The 23,074-nt window shown below is 43.8% G+C and overlaps 1 protein-coding gene across 1 annotated transcript in view; it reads right to left on the bottom strand.

Annotated features, from left to right (window-relative positions):
- Positions 1 to 650: 650 nt before the first annotated feature.
- MCF2L2 (MCF.2 cell line derived transforming sequence-like 2) overlaps positions 651 to 23,074 on the bottom strand; it is a 265,716-nt gene continuing 243,292 nt past the window's right edge. The window contains exons 26-29 of the mRNA XM_070372807.1: positions 12,363 to 12,407; positions 9,444 to 9,532; positions 8,949 to 9,055; positions 651 to 8,873 (exon numbers count right to left, since the gene is read on the bottom strand). Coding sequence (XP_070228908.1) covers positions 8,738 to 8,873; positions 8,949 to 9,055; positions 9,444 to 9,532; positions 12,363 to 12,407 — 377 coding nt within the window. The 3' untranslated portion in view covers positions 651 to 8,737. The remainder of the gene's footprint in view (positions 8,874 to 8,948; positions 9,056 to 9,443; positions 9,533 to 12,362; positions 12,408 to 23,074) is intronic.

Genomic DNA, 23,074 nt, shown 5'->3' with positions numbered 1-23,074 from the left:
TGCCCACCTCTTTCTCAGGATCAGAGGTACGGTTTTCATTCCGTTCTCTTTCCCCAGCTGCAGTTGGGCTTACCAGCCTGTAGATTTATCACACCTGTTCTTGAGCAGTTGGATCTGCTTTTGTTCTGTTAGAAATAGGATCCGAGCATTGTTTCCTGTATTTCCTGCAGCAGCTAGTATTCCTCTCCCCTGGGCTATGCACTGAAGGATACTTTCTCAGGAATTTCACTAATTGTGTGTGTGTGTGTGTGTGTGTGTGTGTGTGTGTATGTGTGTTAGAGTGCCCAGTGACACCACTGGAGAAAAGTCTGCTACTGAATGCAAATTTTCATTACATCTGCAGGTTTAAATTTTCTCTTGCAAACTTACACTAGGCCACTAACAAATTTAGCTGAACTCTGCTTGCCGACATGTAGCACTGCCTGCTCCAAGTAGGCAAGAGCTGGAGTTCTCTCTCTTTGTGCAGGTGCCTGTTTTCCTTGGACTTCAGGTTACATGGCTGCCCTGTGAACTCAGCTCTTTCTTCATAAAAGGTGTGAATTTATATATTTTCCAGATTTTTTGATCTTGCAAGTGTGGTGACAGTGCTGTTTCTAGCTTTCTCCATAGTATTATTGTTAATAGCTGCATAGAATTCCATTGTATGTCAGTATAATACTTTACCAACCAGTTTTTAAATTATTTAATATATTTTTAATTTATTGTTAAGGAAACTTAGGAGCTTAAAACAGCAAACACTTGTTATCTCATGGCCCTCTGGTAATAAATTTAAGGGTGGTTTCGGTGGGTTCTTCTGGGTCTGGGTCTCTTACGAAGTTTCAGCCAAGACGTCAGCTGGAGCTGAAGCCATCAGAGACTCGACTAGGGCTGGAGAATCTAACCTCCCAGGTAGCTCACACACGGCTGCTGGCAGGAGGCTTCAGTTCCTACCATTCAAATCTCTCCTTTGAGCTGTTTCTGTGTCCTCTCCATATGGCAGCTAGCTTCTTCTACAGTAAGGAATCCAACAGGGAGAACGAGGAAGAAAGCAAAATGGCTTTTATAACGCAGTCTTGAAAGGCAACCAACATCACTTACACCACATTCTGTTTATTACAGTCACTAGTACAGCCACACTTAAAGGGAGGGTAATTTTACTGCACTTTTTGAAGGGAGGAGTCTCAACTTGTTGCAAGAAAAAAGAGCGAGGTGCAGGAAAGTGGTCACATCCCAGGTTACGTCTGAATCCCTGGGACAGTCACCAAGTGTGGATTCTTGGCTTAGTGCAGGAAAAAATTCAAGAGTGAACCACAGTAAACCGAAAGAAGGTTTGTTCAGGGAGGAAACACACCCCATATACAGAGTATAGACTATCTCAGAAAGCAAGAGAGGAGGAGGCACCGGGGTACAGGGTTGTCAGCGAATTATTTCATAGGCTGAGCGGGATGAGTATTCCAGCTATTTGGGGGAAGGGGGATTTCCAGGAATTGGGCAAGTGCCAATTTTTTGACCTTTAAGGTCATCCTTGGAGCCATCATGGCACCTGCGATATGTCATTTAGAGTACTGATGTTACAATGAGCGTACACTGAGGCTCAAGTCAAAAGGAAGTCGACTCACCTGCCATCTTGGATCTGGTTGGTTCTGATCAGTTTATATCATGTCCTCAGGCTATGTCATTCTTTTGGAGGTTGTGCCCCCCTCCCGTTTCAAATTTGGAGATAAAATGTAACACTACCACAGATATTTAGGTTGTTTCCCATTTCTCACCACTTGTTTTCCTCTTAAAAGTAAACCTAAAATGAACCCTGCACATATAATTCTTTGTTCATTTGTATGAGTAAATCATTAAAATAAATTTCTAGAAGAGGAATTGCTGGATCAAATAATATACTTGTTTTAAATTTTTAAAACTGTTACAAATTGCCTTCTAAAATGCTAGCACTGATTTATACTCCTACCAACAATGCATGAGGGTGCTGGTTTTCCTATATCTTCTCCATCACTGGGTATTATCAAAGTTTTAAATGTTGGGCACTCTGATGATGAAAAATGATATATCACTGTTTGATCTCTTATTTACTGGATTTTGAAATTTTTTTCCTATTCACATCCTTTGCCTATTTCTTTTTCCATTGTTATTGATTTGTAAAAGCTCTTTATATAATACACCAAAGAATTTAGTCTTGTGCCACATGTTTTGAAAATGCATTTAGCTTTTTAGTTTCAATTTTTCCTTTTTTCTACATATAAGTTTTGCCTCTTGCATAGCTTAGTTTGTCAAAATTTTCCTTTGTAGCTTCTGGCTTCAGTTTTTGCCTGGAAAGACTTTATCCTATTCAAGATTCTTTTTACAATGTTGTGATTTTCATGATTTCTTTAAGTCACACATTTGAACAACAGTGAAACCAAGAAAGACCCTGTGGGGCTCCTGGGCATGGAAGCTTTTCAAACAGTTGCTATTCAGGGAAAAGGGGATGCAGAGGCAAGAGAGGAGCAGTCAAGAAACAATACTATAGCCTTGAGGCAGGGTCTTGGTTCTACCTCAAGTGATACACATAACAATAGCTTTGAGCTCTTTATAAAACTAAAGAAAGTGAAAGTGAAGTCACTCGGTCGTGTCTGCCTCTTTGCGACCCCGTGGACTGTAGCCCACCAGGCTCCTCTGTCCATGGGATTCTCCAGGCAAGAATACTGGAGTGGGTTGCCATTTCCTTCTCCAGGGGATCTTCCCAACCCAGGGATCAAACCCAGGTCTCCTGCATTGCAGACAGATGCTTTACCCTCTGAGCCACCAGGGAAGCCTTTATAGAACTAAAAATATCAGCAAACGGAAGATATTAGCATTCCTCATTCCAGATTAAAGGAGCCAGAGAAGCTCTTCAAAAGACCCCCAGAGGCCAAACTAAAGGAATGTAGACCCTGCTCACACCCTAATCTTTATCAGTAACTCTGTCCTTAAACCATTGCTAAAAAACTCCTTACCAAGTTCCTCTGGGTTGGGGACACACAGTTTTTGAGAGGCATGAGCCTGCTGTGTCCCCCTTTGACTGGCAATGCAGTAAAGCTATCCTTTTCTACTTCACCCCAAACTCTTGTCTTAGAGATCTGATTTGGCATTGGTGCACAAAGGTTGAGTTTTTGGTATCAACATGAATGATTTTAAGGGCTGAGATAAACTTATTATTGTTTTTTCCATATTGCTATCCAGAGGTCCAAATACCACTTTTACCCATAATTTATCTTTTTGGTTCAGAACTAATTTGAAGTCCTTTTTTTTTTTTTTTTTGTAGTGTAAATTCTGAGATGTATTTGGGTCCATTTCAAGATTCCCTACTCTGTTCCTTTTGTTAATTTCCACAGTATATGGTCTTTGGCAAATTAAAATTTTATGGTTGTTGAGTCTTAAAGTTGTATCCAACTCTTTGCAACCCTATGGACTGTAGTATGCCAGGCTCCTTTGTCCTCCACTATCTCCCCGAGTTTACACAAATTCATGTCCATTGAGTCCATGATGCTATCTAACCATCTCATTCTCTACTGTCTCCTTCTCCTTTTGCCTTCAATCTTTCCCAGAATCAGGGTCATTTCCGTTGAGTCAGCTCTTTGCATAAGGTGGCCAAAGTATTTGAGCTTCAGCTTCAGTATCAGTCCTTCCAATGAGTATTCAGGGTTGATTTACTTTAAGATTGACTGGTTTGATCTCCTTGCAGTCCAAGGGACTCTTAAGAGTCTTCTCCAGCACCACAGTTCAAAAGCATCAATTCTTTGGTGCTCAGCCTTCTTTATGAACCTACTCTCACATCCACACATGACTACTGGATTATACAGGCCTTTGTCAGCAGATTGATGTCTCTGCTTTTTAATACATTGTTTGGATTTGTCATATCATTCCTTCTAAGGATCAAATGTCTTTTAATTACATTTCTGCAATCACGGTCCTACAATTCTTGCTATTAATAATAGCCATATTCGAAAAGCTTATCCGTAAAAACTGCTGCCAGATTAAAGATGCAATTGACAAATATTTTATAGAGGATTGGTGAAACTATATTTTAAAATGCATTCTATTCTCATTTGACAGTCAACTTGAAATTCAAGAGACACTTAATGCTTGTTGCTGTTTTTGTGGTCAGTAAGTTGTGTCCAACTCTTCACAACCCCATGGACTGCAGCATGCAGGCCTCCCCGTCCCTCACTATATCCTGGACAAGTTCATGTCCATTGAGTCGGTGATGCTATTCAACCATCTCATCCTCTGCCAACCTCTTTTCCTTTTGCCTTCAATCTTTCCCGGTACCAGAGTCTTTTCCAATGAGTCAACTCATACTTGACTGTGGGGAGCGAGCTCCGCCCGTGGCAAAGGTCATGAGGAAGGAGGCTTGACATACGCAAAGGCGGGATCAAGCCTCAGGAGTCTCCCTGGAAATTCTCGAGCAATCTACCCCCAAAACCAGAGTCTGCCTACTTTCTGCTTTGTGCTTTCACCTACACCTCTGACTTTACGGGGGGCTGTCCCCCACTACCTCTCTGAAAAAAGAGTTAGCTTACAGCTCCAGTTAATAATTCCTGGGTGTGACAGTGTTTAACCTACAAACTCCTTTGGAAATCCTCTAGCCTGCCTGAATAGGTTTTTCCGGCCACATGTGATTGTTCAGAGCCTCCCAACTGTGAGAGGCAGGAGATGTTCTAAACTGTGTAAACACAGATTCTTTTGAGTAGTTAAAAGATTGATTAGAAATTGTATTGGTGAAGGGATTTTCACTTGTTGGGCCAATGTTTGCTGCTAAGTCTCCATATCCCTTACCTGCTGTGTCCCTGGCAGTGTATTGATTAATATAATTGGTGTAAGTAGTAGCTTTAATGTTTGTAACCTGGGACCCTTGAGTTAATTCTTTTTCTTGTTATAGCCCACCACACCTTTGCTCTGTAGGAATGCAACTTTATCTAATGCTTTTGGAGGGTGGCTCCTGACCAATCACCTTTAGAGAAAAATAAGTTTTCTGAAGAAAGGGTCTTAAATTGTTAACAGGCCTCCGGGCCAGAAGATGATGCAAATCACCTAACTTTTGCATATGCTAAGTTTGCAGGAAGAAAGCCTGACTTCGATAAGGATCAGGAACTGCTGTCTTTGCATGCCTCTACCCCTTCCCCCATTATCCTCTATGCACAACTTAAGGTATAAAACTGCTTTGGAAAATAAAGTATGTCTTTTTGTTCACCGGAATTTGGTCTCCCCATGTCGTTCTTTCTTTCACCTTCTGGCTGAATTTTTCCTCTGAGGCAAGGAAGCTTGTCAAGCCTACTAATTTTGCCTGGGCTTCTAAGATCCGACCGGGGAGGCCTTAGTGTCTCCTCTCCTTCGGGAGAACGGGAGGACGCCTGCGGCCTTCGTAGGTGACATTAATTCCCTGCTTTGGAATTTTATTCAGCCTCTTTTCTTCACTGAATTTTCCTACTGAGCTATCCTTATTTCAACCGCTTTTCTCCACTAAATTTCCTCACTGGGCTATCCTCATTCTATTACTCTTTATATCCTTAATTAACATTTAATTAAGCAATTGTCTCCTGATCTTCGCCTACGCCGTCTCTCCTTCGAATACCCTGGATCAGCCGGGGCTGGTCCCCGGCACTTGACTGATAAGCAAATGCTAGTGTGGTAACTTAGAATCCTTGCCTGAGAGTTGGAAGACCTGGATTCTAGTTTCTCCTCTGCTGCAGGATGGCTGGGTTACACAGACACATATTAGTAAAGTTGTAATTGGGCAGTGGCTTCTCAACCCCTTTTGGAGCTTGGTGTGGCCATTCAACATAGCTTTCACTACGGGAATATAAGAAAATGTTTTGTGTGCTACTTGCAGGCTGGGCCTTAAAACATTGCTTATACATATCTCCCAAGTTCTTTTTCCTTCCTGCAGGATGGAAGCTGGACATTCTTGAAATTTGCTTTTGACTGTGTAGACAAAGACAATGCTCTAGGGGATGGTAGAAAACCAGAAAGGAGGAACCTGGGACAATAAATGACCATGTGAAGCAGAGTAGACTGCAAGCTCAACTCAGGCTGTTTCACAGACGGAAATATTCTTTAGTCACTATATTGTTGGATCTCTTTGTTATAGCAAAGTCTTTCCTTTTACTAATACATATTGGATGTTATATTTCACAAAGAAAAGGGTTCTGTGGTCAAATAAGTTTGGGAAATCATGAGTTTAACAAAAATATACAGACTTTCGTCCTGAAAGAGTTCTCAGCTCCTTTAATTTACCAGCTGGGATCAACCAAGACAGTAATATGTACTACTTGTAAAGTATATTTATTTTTACATAATTCTTTTTCATTGTGGGATTAACTCATTGAACTCTAACATCTTCTGCCTATTCTGCAAAATATACTCTGGGAAATGCTGGTTTAGAATATCTCTAACTTTTCTAATAATTTCATAATGCCTGGTTGTTCTTTACTGTGGACACAGACTCTGGCCAGATTTTACAGTTCCTATACCAGAGCACTTTGGGGCTACAGAATTCCCATTCCTAAGCAACCTGCTGAAATGAAGCCCTCTAGTGGGCAACAGGGGACATGATTAATTGAGCAACTGCTGCTGCTGCTAAGTTGCTTCAGTGGTTTCTGACTTTGTGCGACCCCATAGATGGCAGCCCACCAGGCTCCCCCATCCTTGGGATTCTCCAGGCAAGAACACTGGAATGGGTATTGAGCAACTAGTATTCATAAAAGGAGGCTGAAGGATTTACCTGAAGGATTTAGTTCTTTTCATTTACCCAAATAGATAGATGACACAAATCTCATTCACAGAAGATTCAGCCTCTATTATTTTTCTGGTTTTTAAGAAGTCTAAAAATTTCAAAATTGCATTTCCCTTGCAGTAGCAGCAGTTTACCATCTTCCAAACACGGCCTCATCACATAGCGGCAGAGTTGTGTGTCACACACTGTGTTGTGATCACCTATTTCCACATCTGACTCCCCCAACTGGACCCAGAAACCTCTCACTCATCTTCATAACTCCTTGGTCTTTCCTGATGCCAGCAGAGAAGTTAAAATCTTCATGATATCTGATTATCACTGTTTTTCCCCCATTGAAATTTTCAGTACCTGGATAGTACTTCCTTATATTAAATTCTTTCTGTTAAAGTAAATTCTTTCTGTTAAAATAACTAGTATACTATAGTGTTTCTCTTGAATGGATCCTGACTGATGGATTAAATAATTCTAAAGAAATACTAATAATTTTGTAAATAAAACTGAAAACAAAGTAATGAAAAATACAAAATAGAAAAAAACTTGAATGACAAAGACATGACTGAAAAGAAACGACTGAGAATAAGTAACTCTGAAAATAACTCAAAAACTAAGTATCTCAAAAGTTCTGAAAGTAAGAAGCTCAAAATATAATGCTCAAGATGCAACAACTGAAAATAATTTAAAACCACATATTAATAACTAAAAACCCCCAAATGAGTGTAAAAATAACCCAGACTCTAAAATAAATGAAAATAAATTACTGTGAATATAGGTAACTCTAAAACTAAATATCTAGGGGAAAAGCCCTAAAATAACTACAGGTATTTTATTCTGAAAATAAAGCAATTAAAAAACTTCAAGTGAATATTTACTATTCAAATAAGTAGCTGTAAAAATAAATAATCCCCAAATTGCCAACAATTAAAAATAAAAACATGAAAATAACTCAGATATTAACAATTGCAAAGATAGATAATTTAAAATAAATAATTCTAAAGGTAACTAATTTGGAAATACATAACTCAAAACAAAGTAACCGTAAATGAGTAACTGAAAATAACTCAAAAACTAAGGAACTAAGTAAGACCAAATAGCTATAAACAGGTAGCTTTAAAGCTATGAAATTAAATAAAGATAAAACTAAAAACAAAAATGAATATTAACTAATTAAACTAAAAATAAATTACTGAAAATAAACGAAGCTAACTTAAAAACTAATAAATCTAAACGTAAATATCTCAGAAGTTAACTTGTAGCCAGCCCTCACTAAGAGGAAACAACCCTGGAACAAAGTAACACAAATATCACAGTTAACATTCTTGTGGGGATTCAGGGAGAAGAGCGCAGGGCTGCCCTGTGGAGTTTGAGCGGCTCCGATCAGAGGTTCTCAACCTAGCTCTCCACTCCCGCCCCAGCAGAAATTTGGCAATGTCTGAAGGCATTTTTTGATTGTCTTAATTTCGGTGAGTGGGTGGGAGGTGCCTCTGGCATCTAGGGGATAGAGGGCAGAGATGCCCCTAAACATTCTACAATGCCCGAGAGCCTCCACAGCAGTTATACCAAAGTCAAAAGTGCCAACATTCAGAAACCCTGGACTCAGCTCTCCAGGACTGGATCCCTAACCTCTGTAGGCGCACATGTGGAGCAGCTAGAGGTTCTCCGCGGAGTCCACACTCTAGGCGCGTCTAGAGGGGCGCAAGGTTTTCCACGGACTCTGTGCCCTGTCCCAGCGCGGGCGCGTGGCGGCATCTGCAGGTTCTCCAAGGGGTCTGCTCCGAGTCCCTGCGCTCGCGAGGCGGCGCGTAGAACAGCCCGAGGCTCCCCGCGCAGACGTGGACCGCTCCTCAGGCTCCGGGAAGATGGTCCAGTCGCCCCCGGGCAGGACAGCGGATCTGTGTGTGGGCTGTGAGATCCCTTTGCTGCTTCTGCTCCGCGCCCACAGAAGCGGCTCCCCGGAATACAATCCAGCCGGGGATGCTCAGTGGTCTGGAACGAGTGTCAGTTCTCTGCAGAGGGCGGCCTCAGGCTCCCTTCTTGCGCCCGCACTGCCTCTGCTCGGGGGAAACTGGCCTTCCCCGCAGGGGCGAGCAAGCCAGTAGACGTCTCAAGCCTCTCCTCAGTTTTGTTCGTGGCCCTGAAATTCCAAGAAGAAAGTCAGGGGAGCAACTGCTAACAAATTGGCTTACTTTTCTTTCCGCGTTCCACTCACGTGTCCTTCTTTTGACAGCCCTTTTTCTCTCCCCGAATGCTTTCTCCCTTCTCCTGACCAGACGTGGAGGTCTCGTAACTGTCGTCCAACCGGAAAAGTCCCGAGAGCTGGAAGGGAAGGGACAGTGATGCAGTGCTGGGGAGGTGGATCAGATCCACACGGCGATTCCCGCTGGCAGGGCGGGGCCACCCCAACTCTCCCACGGGGCCACTCAGGTCCCACAGCAAGAGCCCCTAATTCTGGCCCGAAACCAGCGCATGGCTAAGGAGCCGGTGATGCAGCGCATGCTGGGCTGGGGGTGGGAGGTAGGGGGTGGGGAGTGGTGTGGGAGCCACCTTGCAGATCCAGTGACCTCAGCTTCCTTGATTAAGCCGGGTCCTTATGGGTGAGAATCGTGAAAGGAGGACGAAAGGGAAAGGGGAGAGGAAGAACGGGCAGTAGAAGCTGATGAACAGTGAGGGAAAATACGAAGGAAGTAAGAAGGAAATAAATTACATTCAGGACACTGTTCTCCTTTTCCAAATCTTCTGCACCTTCACAATTGACAGAGGTTTCCATGGAGATAAACTCCCTGCTTGAGCAACCTTAGGGAGGGAAAGTGAAGAATTTGGCCTGCTGTGGGGGAGGGTGTGGGAGGACATTCCCCCCCAACCCACCATGGGGGGTGGAAACCCATTCTCCCCATCTCCGTCTCCTCTCCCAGGACAGGACTGCTTCCCCTGGACCAGGAGGAGGGGTACCTGTTCCAGCTCAAAATTCCCTAACTGTGACTGAGAAGGCGTGTCCACATGGTACTCATAGCCCTACCTCCCTGTCCGCCAAGAAGTCATTGTCTTTTTGTCTTGAGGACCTTCTTGACTTCGCTCCTTCCCACCCTCCTCTCATCCTTACCTCCTTCTCTCCCCTGATAACTGCTTGTTTCCCATCTCCTTGGCAGCCTCTGCCAAATGGCAGTGCTCTACCCGAGGGAAAATGAGAGGGACAGTAAGTACATCCTGCCTCTCTCTCCAATGAGATTCATTTACTAGTTAGCAGCACCACTGTGCACCTGTCCTGCCAGGCCTGTTAAAGACACTGTGGGGAACAGCCACTCCCACCAAATACTGAGCCTGCTGTGTCTGCTGGGATGTCAGGCATTTATCAGAAGTGAAGCCTCACACAACTGTATGGACTTTAGCCCCATTTTACAGATGAGAAACTGAGATGAGAGAGATTAATCACCAGGTTGAGTAAATTCCCTTGGCCTGTAAACACTGCATGAAAGTGAGTGAAAGTCACATCCAATTCTTTACCACCCCATGGACTATACAGTCCATAGAATTCTCCAGGCCAGAATACTGAAGTGAGTAGCCTTTCCTTTCTCCAGGGGATCTTCCCAACCCTGGGATCGAACCCCAGTCTCCTGCATTGCAGGTAGATTCTTTACCAGTTGAGATATCAGGTAAACAATGCAGCTGGAATCTACACATTTTTTATTTTATTTTTTTAAATTACACAGCTTGGCTTGTGAAATCTTAGGCCCCCAAACAGGGATTGAACCCAGGCCCTGGGCAGTGAGAGCTCGGAGTCCCAACCACTGGACTGCTAGGGAATTCCCTACACATTTCTACTCTTTACCCTATGCTCTAAAGACACGATCCCTGTCCCCACAGTGCTGCCAAGTCAGCTTAGGGAGGTGAGCATCTGCAGAATGAGCCCACCTGAGGGAGCCCCGGGTTGAGCATCAGCTGAGTCCCAGATCCCTCAGGAATCTGAGTGCAGGAGAGAGTTTTTAGTTCAAGTGAGAATTCAGGGGGAGGGCATTGGGGTGAGGCCCATGGAGGAGGGCCTTCTGGGCAGAGGACTGGCAGAGGAGAGGGAGTGGAAGGAGCCTGCAGTTGGGATGGGGTGGGGTGGGGCACAGCACCTCTGGGAGCAGGCAGCCAGAAAGTGGGAGCTCCCAACCTACTGTCCGGAGGCCCCTCTAACTGTGTTCTGGGGCCCCATGTCCTCCCCAGAGCAGGGGAGTGGGGGCTGTGCTAGCAACACGGGGAGCAGTGGGGAAGCCTCCAGATGCAATTAAACCTGGCCCAATGCAAGGGCACAGCCTGGTTTAATTCTGGCTCCTGGGAGGTGGTGGGGTTAGCAGAGGAGAACCTGGCTATGCAAGGTGCCTCCCACTGCCCTCCTCCTGATGTGACTTTGGGGCATCCACAGGAACCCCCAGAGATACCTCTTTAGGGTGATCATCCAGCCTGGGTGCCTTACAGGGGCAGACAGTGAGGACAGGATGGTGGTCTTGCTGGGAGGTTATTAGGGAGGAGCGGAGCAGCCATGTTCTTGACCACCCCTGTGTGACCTGAAGAGCTGTGTCTCCAGGGGCTGAGGTCTGAGTGACCCAGACAGTGCCAGGTGCCAGGGACCCTAGAGGGACTCCAGAGGTACCTGCTGGGGCTGGGGCTGGGCCCTGAAGCCTCATCAGCCATAGAACATGGGTAGCCAGCCTGGGGTGACAGTGGGCTGGAAGGAAATATAAGAACTAAAAGCCATGAGGACAAGTTCCAGCCATTCCTCAGGGTAAGCAGCTCCTGGGGTGACATGATGATCTGGTGCTGGGCCCCTCTCTGCTGCTGGCCCTGCAGGATGGGTGCGGGCAGGGGGCTTCTGTCACCCACATTCTCCTCCCTTGGAGGAGAATTTCTGTCACCCACTTTCTCCTCCCTTGGAGGGAGAATTTCTTCTGAGGCAAACTGCATCTGCCCTGGGTGAGCCCTCACATTTCTTCCTCATGGGCCCTGGGCTCCGACAGTAGGAACCACACCCTATTCACCCAGCCTCCCCTGTGGCTCCTGGAAGGAACCCAGAATTCTTAGAACCCAGAAGCCTTGGAGAACATCCCTCAGTCAAAGCCCCTAGTTGTGCAGGGGAGGAAGGTGCAGCTCATGGGCAGTCTTTTACTATATCTTTGTCATTTCCATACTTAATCCCTTTCTCCTGGATTCACTGGCCGTGGACTCTGTGGTACTGAGTCTTGGGTACTAAGTCTTAGTACTCAGGTGGCAGCACTGAGGGGACCCCAAATCAGTCTGGCGGGTCACAGGCACCTCAGCGAATGAATGAGAGCCCATCGCCTGGGGTGGGAGCAAGGGCTTTGGAGGCAGTCAGACCTGGGTGTAGTTTTGATTTTGCCCCTCATTCACTGGCTGTGTGATCTTGGGTAAGCCACTTAACCTCTCTGAGCATCAGTTTCCTTGTTTCTAAAATAATAATATTTATTTTGCAGTGTTGATGTAAGAATTAGCAAAAATGTTTATAAAGTAATGTGGAATTTAATAAATAACACTTATTATGATTACTGTTAATAGTAATTACAGTAATACTAAAGAGAATGTCTCAGAACTGCTCTGGGCACTCCAGTGTGCTATTATTACTCACGTTTTGGGGATATTTGTCTGCCATTGTCTTCATCTTCATAAACATCTGAGAGAGGAAATATTATAAAGGTTAAAAAAGGGCTTTAACAGGAAGCAGATTGTGCATGTGTGCAGGAGCACACACACACACACACACACACACACGAAAAACCAAACCGAACACACAGACCCTTGACAAATATTTAGTTTGAGTACAGCAAAATTTCAAGTGATAGTTGTATTCTTGGAAAATGAACAGAATGACCCTGGTACCAGCCCAGGTCCAGCAGTGTGTTGGGAAGGTTTACCCCGAGTCTGGGACACTCCCAGTCCATGTACAGTATGAGCATAAAGAGTGTTGGTGGAGAAGGACAGGAAGAATAGAAAAGGTGGGTCATGAAAATTCATGCTGATAAGGACGGGTGTATTTTCTTTTCCTTCAGTGAATGATCTTTATAGCACATGTCACATAAATCCTAAAATATTTAGGGAGTTTAGTTTTAGCACCTAGTTTTTAAAATCTTGATCTTTTATTTTGCACAAAAAATGAAATTTACTAACAAGTGAGCCCATTAGTGAGTTTAAACTGTCCTCTTCAGATACATGTATATGTATGGCTGAGTCCCTTCACTGTTCATCTGGAACTATCACAACATTGTTAATCGGCTATGCATGCATCCTAAGTCAGTTCAGTCATGTCCAACTCTTTGCGACCCTATGGACTATAGCCCTCCAGGCTCCTCTGTCCATGGGATGGATTCTCCAGGCAAGAATACTGGAGTGGGTTGTTACACCCTCCTCCAGGGGATCTTCCCAACCAGAGATCAAACCCGCGTCTCTTTTGTCTCCCGCATTGGCAGGCAGGTTCTTTACCACTAGTGCCACCTGGGAAGCCATTAATTTCACCCCAATACAAAATAAAAAGTTAAAAAAAAGAATACATGTTTTTGGTTAACTATAGACTTTGAAACGGAGAAGGCAATGGCACCCCACTCTAGTACTCTTGCCTGGAAAATTCCATGGATGGAGGAGCCTAGTAGGCTGCAGTCCATGGGGTCGCTAAGAGTCAGACAGGACTGAGTGACTTCGCTTTCACTTTTCACTTTCACGCATTGGAGAAGGAAATGGCAACCCACTCCAGTGTTCTTGCCTGGAGAATCCCAAGGACGGGGGAGCCTGGTAGGCTTCTGTCTATGGGGTCGCAGAGAGTCAGACACGACTGAAGCAACTTAGCAGACTTTGAAAATAAAATTAGGGCTTTCCCCTTGCTGTCCACTAGGTGGCATAAAGGGACAACTGTAGATCCTGCTAGTTCAGGGGTGGCTCTTACTCCATGGACTCCAAAGGGGTAAACTGTTTCTTTTTTTTTTAAACTGGAGTTTCCTTTATTCCTCTATTCCTTTAAAATAACTATCTCTACCATATAAGTTAAAGTATATCATTTTCACTTGGGGATTGGGGAGTAGAGAGCTGCTGCTGCTGCTAAGTCACTTCAGTCGTGTCCGACTCTGTGTGACCCCATAGATGGCAGCCCACCAGGCTCCCCCGTCCTTGGGATTCTCCAGGCAAGAACACTGGAGTGGGTTGCCATTTCCTTCTCCAATGCATGAAAGTGAAAAGTGAAAGTGAAGTCGCTCAGTCGTGTCTGACCCTCAGGGACCCCATGGACCGCAGCCTTCCAGGCTCCTCCATCCATGGGATTTTCCAGGCAAGAGTACTGGAATCGAGCTACCTTAAAGCAATACGTAAGCTCCCGAGCTTTCCTTCCCTTCTCTGAAGGAACAAATGTAGGTAACTAATTGCTATTCAATATGCTAATGCAATCTAGGCACCAGCCTAAGAACTTCATCTAATTCTCACAAGACCATACAGTATCACTTCCATTTTGTAAAATAATTGATGAGAACAATGCAAGCACAAATAAGTTAAATAATTCACACAAAGAGAAGGAGCTGAAGTCTGTGAGTCCTCAGTGCTGGGACCCCTAACCGTGTGCAGTGTTGATAATGTGCTCTTTCTCTGCCTTCTAGGAGTCAGCCAGTGGGGTCTTGTTCTGCCTAGTTCATCCTCAGAGCTCTCCAGAGCTCATGACAGGTGAGATCTCCAGGGTACTTGCACCAGTACTAGGTTGGATTAAAATCTTTTGCTTGGTGCCCCAGAGTATAAGCTTGGACATCTACAATGTGGTCTCTATCTGAAGTGTCCATGTCCTTTTCATACCTGTCTCTGGCCAAGTTTTCATTCCAATCCCAAAGAAAGGCAATGCCAAAGAATGTTCAAACTACTGCAAAACTGCACTCATCTCACACACTAGCAAAGTAATGTTCAAAATTCTCCATGCAAGACTTCAACAGTATGTGAATTGAGAACTTCCAGATGTTCAAGGTAGATTTAGAAAAGGCAAAGGAACCAGAGATCAAATTGTCAACATCTGTTGAATCATAGAAAAAGCAAGAGAATTCCAGAAAAACATCTACTTCCGCTTTATTGACTATACCAAAGTCTTTGACTGTGTGGATCACAACAAAGAGTGGAAAATTCTTAAAGAGACGGGAATACCAGACCACCTTACCTATCTCCTGTGAAATCTGAATGCAGGTCAAGAAACAACAGTTGGAACTGGACATGGAACCATGAACTGGTTCCAAACTGGGAAAGGAGTATGTCAAGGTTGTATATTGTTACCTTGCTTATTTAATTTATATGCAGAGTACATCAATGTGAAATGCCACACTAGAGGAAGCACAAGCTGGAATCAAGATTGCTGGGAGAAATATCAATAACATCAGATATGCAGATGACACCAACCTTATGGCAGAAAGTGAAGAGGAACTGAAGAGTCTCTTGATGAAAGTGAAAGAGAAGAGTGAAAAAGCTGGGTTAAAACTCAAGATTCAAAAAATTAAGACCATGGCATCCGGTCCCATCACTTCATGGCAAATAGACGGGGAAACAATGAAACAGTGACAGACTTAATTTTCTTGGGCTCCAAAATCACTGCAGATGGTGACTGCAGCCATGAAATTAAAAGACGCTTACTCCTTGGAAGGAAAGTTATGAAAACATAGACAACATATTAAAAAGCAGAAATATTACTTTGTCAACAAAGGTCCATCAAGTCAAAGCTATGGTTTTTCCAGTGATCATGTATGGATGTGAGAGTTGGACTGTAAAGAAATTTGAGCACTGAAGAATTGATGCTTTTGAACTGTGCTGTTGGAGAGGACTCTTGAGATTCCCTTGGACTACAAGGAGATCCAACCAGTCAATCCTGAAGGAAATCAGTCCTGAATATTCATTAAAAAGACTGATGCTGAAGCTGAAGCTGCAATACTTTGGCCATCTGTTGCAAAGAACTGACTCACTGGAAAGGACCCTGGTACTGGGAAAGATTGAAGGCAAGAGGAGAAGGGGACGACAGAGGATGAGATGGTTGGATGGCATCACCGACTCAATGGACATGAGTTTGAGTAGGCTCTGGGAGTTGGTAATGGACAGGGAAGCCTGGTGTGCTGCAGTCCATGGGGTCTCAGTCAGACAGGACTGAGTGACTGAACTAACTGAACTCTGGCCAAGAGGAAGGGAATCACCCAGAAGCTTTCAGTTGCTTTCAGTTTCCACATATTCTCACAGTACTCTTTATTTATTTATTTATTTTTTAGTGCATATATTGCTGTGGACATGAGTTTGAGCAAACTCCAGGAGACACTGAAGGACAGGGAAGCCTAGCATGCTGCAGCCCATGTAGTTGCAAAGAGTTGGACACGACTGAGTGACTGATTAACAACAAATTTTGTTGTCAGAATCCCTGCCAGTTTCTAGAGCAGCCTGATCCTGCTGCCTTAGACTTTCAGGGCTGCTAGGACCTAGGGTCAAAGAAACTTCACAATTGGGAAACTCTCAGGTAGCTCAGCAACCAGCTGCCCTCTGAGGTGTCTAGTTGGCCTTAGCTGAAGCCTTGCCCATTTAATCAGAGATTTAGTGAGAGTTTTCCCATAAGAATAAAATATAAAGCCCACCAGACAAAGGAAACAGTTGTCATGCTCCAGGAAGTCCTTGATCCTGATCATCAGGAGGCGGGCAGCCTGCTACCTAACAGAGGCAGAGAGGAACACATCTGGTGCTCCCGTCATCCACAGGGACGTGTCCCAGTACTTCCCTGCCCCACTGGCACTGTAAATGGGCAAGTAAAAGGGCAAAAGCCAGACGAGAGTCTGGAACACCCACTATGTATGCCACCAGTGAAGTGCCAGGTGAGAGGGAAAGGGATGTAGAATGAGTGGGAGGGGGATAATGACTTAAGGGTACAACCTAAGGACAACTTCAGCAGCAGGCAGCAGACATAGATTTAACTAGGACTCTTACTATGTCCACGGGTGGAAATGTCCCCCGTGGGAATCAAGACCTTCAGACCCACTGAGGCTGAAGTAGAAGGAATGGGAGGACAATTCCCCATGTGGGTCACTTTGGGTGTGACAATGAATAAGGTCACAAGTCACTCAACCTCTTGGCTCCCATATCCATATATTCTGCCTCCTGGGGTCCTGGTGCCATAAAGTGGCTATTGGTTTAAGGTATGTACTGCATCCTGAGGTTAGCATACCAACCCCTCAGTCTCATGTTCAAACTGCTGCTCACAGGTGCCTTCAAGAGGCTCTATCAGGTCAGCAGCGTCTGAACCTGTGGAAGGCTCAGTGGGCTGGTCCTGTGGTCACATGCCCATGGCTGTTCCTCTTTCGCCAGAATGAGTCTCTCAGACAAAGCAGTGTTCTATTCTCGATGTTGCAAACTGACGCACAGAGAGTAGGACAGGCACAGGTGTCAACCCCACTCACGGTGAATCACTGTACTCTCAAGCTTGGAGGGCCTGAGGAAATCACCTGTTCTCCTCAAGGGCTCAGCACGGGTCTCTGCTGGCAGTCAACACTGGCAGCAGCTAGACTGGTCTTGATGACAGGGAGCCCATGCTGCTGGGACCATGCACAGCCTTCTGTTCTACTGCCAAGACTTCTCCATTCATGAGCCCATTGTGCAGGTACTGGGGTGCCAAGGAAGAAGCCGGCTGACACCTCCTGGCTAGGTCATCCAGTCAGCTTGGTTCTTTGGTAACTTCTCTGCAATGGATGTTCTCTGGAGTTGTTAAAGCACAGCACAAAGATCCTCACATTTTGAGCTCACATCCATATGTTTATGTGCCTCTTCCCCAGTCAGATCATGTAATCTGATGCTAGTTATCATTCAAGAAGGGGTTGGGGAAGGGTTATGAGGATGTATCCTGAGGAGGGCAAGCATTGTCTTGCACAGTAAGTCCCCTACATATGAACCTTCAAGCTGAGAACTTTCAAAGATGTGAACATGCATTCACATGTCCAATCATGTAAGTTAGTTCATGCATCTGGCATACATTGTTGCATGTGTAAAGCCTCTGAAAGTAGTTGTACCTTTGTGTACTTTACTGTACAGTGCTGTGTAGAGTACTGTAGGACAGTAGCTTTATTTCAAGCCCAGGATGTCTGGAAGCAAGTGTAAAAGCAGGGTCATGTAGCTGGTACTGCTAAGAAGCGCCAAGTGATAATGATGGAAAAAAAAGTGAAAGTAATTGCAAGAGTAGAGAGACAAGAGAAAGAAGAAGTAACTGAAGAACCAAAGAGAGTCACACTGCAGGAAATGCCAAGGGGATTTTCTTTATTTGAGGTGGCACTGTTAATTTTTAAGACACAGGATCCAAACCTAGAATGGTACATGAAGATTGCAGCAGCCATTCAGAATGCAATCTAGTGTTACTGTGTCATCTACGATGAAGAAAAAAAGCTAGTACCCAGATATCACTGGATTGTTTTTTGAAGAGGGTAGATCGAATTGAATCCAGCAAGGAACCAGAACCTGTGCCATCAGTCAGGCATGAGTGAAATTGCAGTCTGCCTTCCATCTCCTGTTGCTGATGATCCTTCAGTTCTACCATCTCCTACCTCCTCTCCCTTTTCCAGTCAGTGACTCTTCTTCATAGTGACTCTTATTGACTCAAAGCCAGCCCCTCTATGCCAACTGTTGTACTGTACTTTTCAAGGTACTAAGGTTTATTTTTTGCGTGTTTGTTTCTTATGTATTATTTGTGTATAAAGTATTATAAACCTATTATAGTACAGTATTACATAGCTGATTGAGTTAGTTTGGTATCTAGGCTGACTTTGTTGGACTTATGAACAAATTGGATATAACACACTCTTAGAATGGAACCTGTTCATATCAGGAGACTTACTCTATGTCTTATCTGAGACTTCTGCATAATCTTGCAGGGAGGAGAACGGCTGATCTTCCATCAAGGGGGAATGGCACACTTCTGCCAGTCCAGGGGAACAAGGGCATGCACCCAGATATTCTCCAGTTTTTCGGTTGCACATCTTCCTTATCAGGGCCCAACTTGCCTGCTTCATCTATTGGCACTAGGGACCCCAAATAATCAGGCACCAGACTTGCCTAGGCTGAGAATTCATCCTTCTCTCAAGTATGCCCTCTGCTGTAGGTGATGAGGGGCTGAACACTAGAAAGGAGGCCTTCTGATTCACACACTGTGCTTTAAATTGGCAATTACTCTGAGTCTGCCACTGTCTTCACTCTCTTTAATGCACCAGTGGTGCTTAGCAGTACCCTCCCAGTTCCACATTCCTGATAGTTAATATCTTTCCCAAACCTCTCAAATGCTAGAGACACTGCACCTGCTGATGCATCCCTGTCTGCCTGTGTCTGATCCCAGTTCACCACCAGGGAAGGTCTTAACAATTGAACAGCTACACAGGCTAGGGTCCAAGATTCCCAACATCCCACCTACTGCAGTGATGCCTCATTGCCATCTTCCCAGCAGTGACCCAACACCAGAGTCCCATCCTTTCTAGGACCTCTCCTGGTACTGTCTTAGGTCAGATTTCCCAGAAGCAGATTGTGCAAATGAGTTGAGGAGAAAGGGCATTCAGCTGAAATGTGTAAGGCACTGAGGGCTGAAGATAGAGGAAGGAAGAAGCCAGTGCAGATGAGGGTTCAGCCAAGATCTAGCATCAGCCTGATCACCTAGAAATTCTGGGGCATGGAAGGCACCACAAGTGTCCTATCTGGAGGGAGAAGGGCTAGCTTTTGTGCCCTGAATCAGCCAGAAAAGCTGCCCTAGAGAGAGGCCATAAGCTCTCACGTATTTCTTGGATGGATGGCTCTGGTCAGTTGAAGATTGCAACTGACTAACAAAAAGGATCAGGATGAGGTCTCAACAGCCTCTATTATACTACTGTGCGTAGGTTTTTTTAATTTAAAAACTAGTAGGTTTTGTTTTTAGAGCAGGTGTAAGCTTATGGAGAAACTGAACAGAAAGTACAGATGTTTGCATATGACCCTTCACATTCTCTCCCCACAGTTTCTCCTAGTATTTACATCCTGTGTTAGTGCAGTGCGTTCATTACAATTGATAAACAAGTATTGATACACTATTACTAACTAAAGTCCATAGCTTACATTAGGGTTTACTCTTTGTGTTGTACCTTCTGTGGGTCTTGACAGATGGGTAACACCATGCAGCCACCATTATATCATATAGAACTGTTTCAGTACCCTAAAAATCTCCTGCATTCCACCTACTCATTTCCCACCCCCTACACTGAACCCCTGGTGACTGCTGATCTTTTCATTGTCTCTCATTTTCTCTTTCCCAGAATGTCATATAGTTGGAATCATACAGTATATATAACCTTCTCAGAGTGGCTTCTTTCACTTAGCAATATGCATTTGTTTCCTCCAGATCATTTTAAGGCTTGACAGCTCATTTCCTTTTGCTGCTGAATAATATCCCATTGTATGGGTGTACCATAGTTTGGTAAATATTTAGATAAGTACCAAGGAGTATGATCACTGGACCACATGGTAAGATTATTTTAACTGTGTGAAAATCTGCCCAGCTCTTTGTACTGTTTTGTATTCTCATCAGCAACAAGTGACAGTTCCTATTGCTCCACATCCTCCCCACATTAGTGTCCTATACTACGTTTACCATGTAACTCTCAGTTTTTTGCTGCAACAGCCAATCGTTTGAAGAGCTAACAGGTTTTTGTGAACTTAGCTAGTAAAAAAGTCACCAAAGCTCATGTCATCCTAAGAGTTATTACCATTATATCTTTCTGCCTCCTGAAACCAGCCTGCTTCCTGGCATTTAAGGTGTGTGCATGCATGTGTGCACACACACAGATATACATAAATATATATGGGCACAGTCTACAACCAAGCCTGGACTGGAACACCCTTAACTAAATGTCAGCTGTTCTTCTGCTTACCTCATGTCTTTGGGTCTGATGACCTCAACTACCTGGACAGAGACAGAAGGAAGCAAAGAAAGGCAGCTGGACAATTTGCATCTTTATGCTTTGGATAAAGGAGGAGTTATAACTTTATTAACAGGCTCATATCTGCTCATTTGTAGATTGTACTAATGTTGACTTGTCTGTCCTTAAGCAAAGGATCTTTTGTTTTCTTCAAGAGATTCTTGAACATGAAACACCTCAGGAACAAAACATACTTTATGACTAGACAAAATGGATAAACTCAATTTTCTAACAGTACTTGATAAACTGGAACACCGGTTAAGTGGGCAGCCAAGATATGACTTGATCAGAGATAGTATTGGAGGATAAAGCCAATTATTTAGGAGATGAAAATCTGGTTTTATCTTTTCTTAAAAATGCTTTTTTCCCCATAAGTTAATGCAAAGTCTCCACAGTAAAGAAAAATGAAAATTTCATACCTTCTGGATATTCTGCTACATAGAGGGACAGGCTTTATCTTACAAAGAAAACTTAGGGATTATATTCTATGAACTCTCTTCAGCCATAATTTTTCTCAAGGCTTACTTTTTCTGGTCTGTACTAAGAAGGAAATATGTCATTTTTCATTTTTCAAATATAAAATTTTATAACACACATATACACCCTAGTTGAGAAGGACTGCCTAATTAAATGCCATTGCCATTAATATTTGTTAACCAAAATGGAATATTCAATTCCTAAATTTGTGGCTATCTTCCTGTTAATTTGCCATTTCATGCTTATTAGCATCCAAGGCTCTAGAAGTCTGAATAAGAAACATACACTAGTTAGCCTTGTTCTGGAGTAGGAGTGGGCTGTACATGTTTTGTTAATGGCTTTTTGTAATTTATAGGTGCTCAATAAATGTATTTTGAACTAAAACTCCTTTTAGAGGCCTTTTCCAAATAAAGTATATGCCTGAAGACATCCTTCATGTCCCACCAAACTCATCACATGATAATCTAAAACCAAAGTCTCAAATACTAAATTCCTAATACTTCGATTACAGGCAGTAGAAAAAGCATAAAGAAGGTGTTTTGGGAAAGATTATCTTTAAATAGTCAAGGAAAGAAAAAATGACAACAAAAATAGCACATTCAAGCCCCATAAACACATAATCTATCATGCCATTAAAATACAAAATATAAAAATGCCTCCACATTTGTTTCTTTTTGACCCCATGCCCGATTCTGCCTACCAGAAAACTGACTGATCAAGTGTTCCTAACCTTTTCAGGGAAAGCTTTGGGAGGAGGTGAAATCCATAAATCCTGGATAGAGCAAAATGTACTGTGCCCCCATTCGGTGTCTTTCTTCCAAAGCAGTGGCATGCTGGCAATGCTCTTAACCTATAACCATTTCCTTAAGAGGACAGCTCTTCCAGTGAGGAAATTACTTCTCAATGTGAAATATTTGCCCTCATTTTCATTCTGGCCTAACTGGATCTATGCAAATGAATAGCAGGAAGTTGATTTTATACCTTTCTTCTTACTCACATGATTAAGGAAGGGCTGAGATTCGGGTACTATCTTCCTCAGCTTCTAAGCAGCTGGCATCACCCCTATTGATTTCATGCCCCACTCTACCACTGGATCTTACCTTGACTCCTACATGTGTTGGTGACTGAGTCTTCCTTGCTACCGGTAGCTCTTTCCATATTTTCAATCCAGGGTACAAATTCCACTTCATTGCCTTTGCTTTAGAGAAATACACATGAGCTCCCTACACTGGTTCTCTATGGCAGGAGTGGTATTGCCTCACACCAGATTTTCCCCAGCTAAAGCTTTATGGATCTGCTTCCTATTCCTCCTCCACCTGTGGTCTAAGACTTGCCCCAGATTTCTGGATGACATTTAACAAAGGAATGTTAAAGGGATTCCACCTGACAGATTACGTATTTAACACCTAACTGGCCGCAAATGTTGAAATGGGAGAGGTGAGGAGATGAGTTAAAGCTTATCACCTCCTAGCTCTTCTTACAGAGTAGTTTGCTAGCCTGATGTGATCAGTTATTCAATCAGTTCTTTCATTTATTCACTAAACATTTACTGAGCATCTACCTGAGTGCCAGGTTCTTCTGTAATATGAAGCCTGAGGGAAACTAAAACTAATAAGGCAACCTCTGTGCCCTAGAGAAAATTCATGGTCTAGTGGGGAGAAAAAGCTAAACACGTCATAAAATTATAATACAGCACATTCAATACTGTGATAGGGGTACTCCTTAAGGGAGTGAGTACAGAGAGGAGGGAAAGAGACTCGGCTGTCCACCAGAGCCCTCGCCCCTTCCCATCACTATCATCTCTCTTTATTTTAGGGGAGCCTCTACTAAGCAAGCTGTACATGAACTGGATCCCAGGCTACGGGTTTATTCAGCAAGTGTTTATTGGGTACCTCCT

This window comes from Bos mutus, chromosome 1 (assembly GCF_027580195.1).
Source record: "Bos mutus isolate GX-2022 chromosome 1, NWIPB_WYAK_1.1, whole genome shotgun sequence".
Lineage (NCBI taxonomy): Eukaryota > Metazoa > Chordata > Mammalia > Artiodactyla > Bovidae > Bos > Bos mutus.
This window is presented reverse-complemented; position numbering and strand designations above follow the sequence as displayed.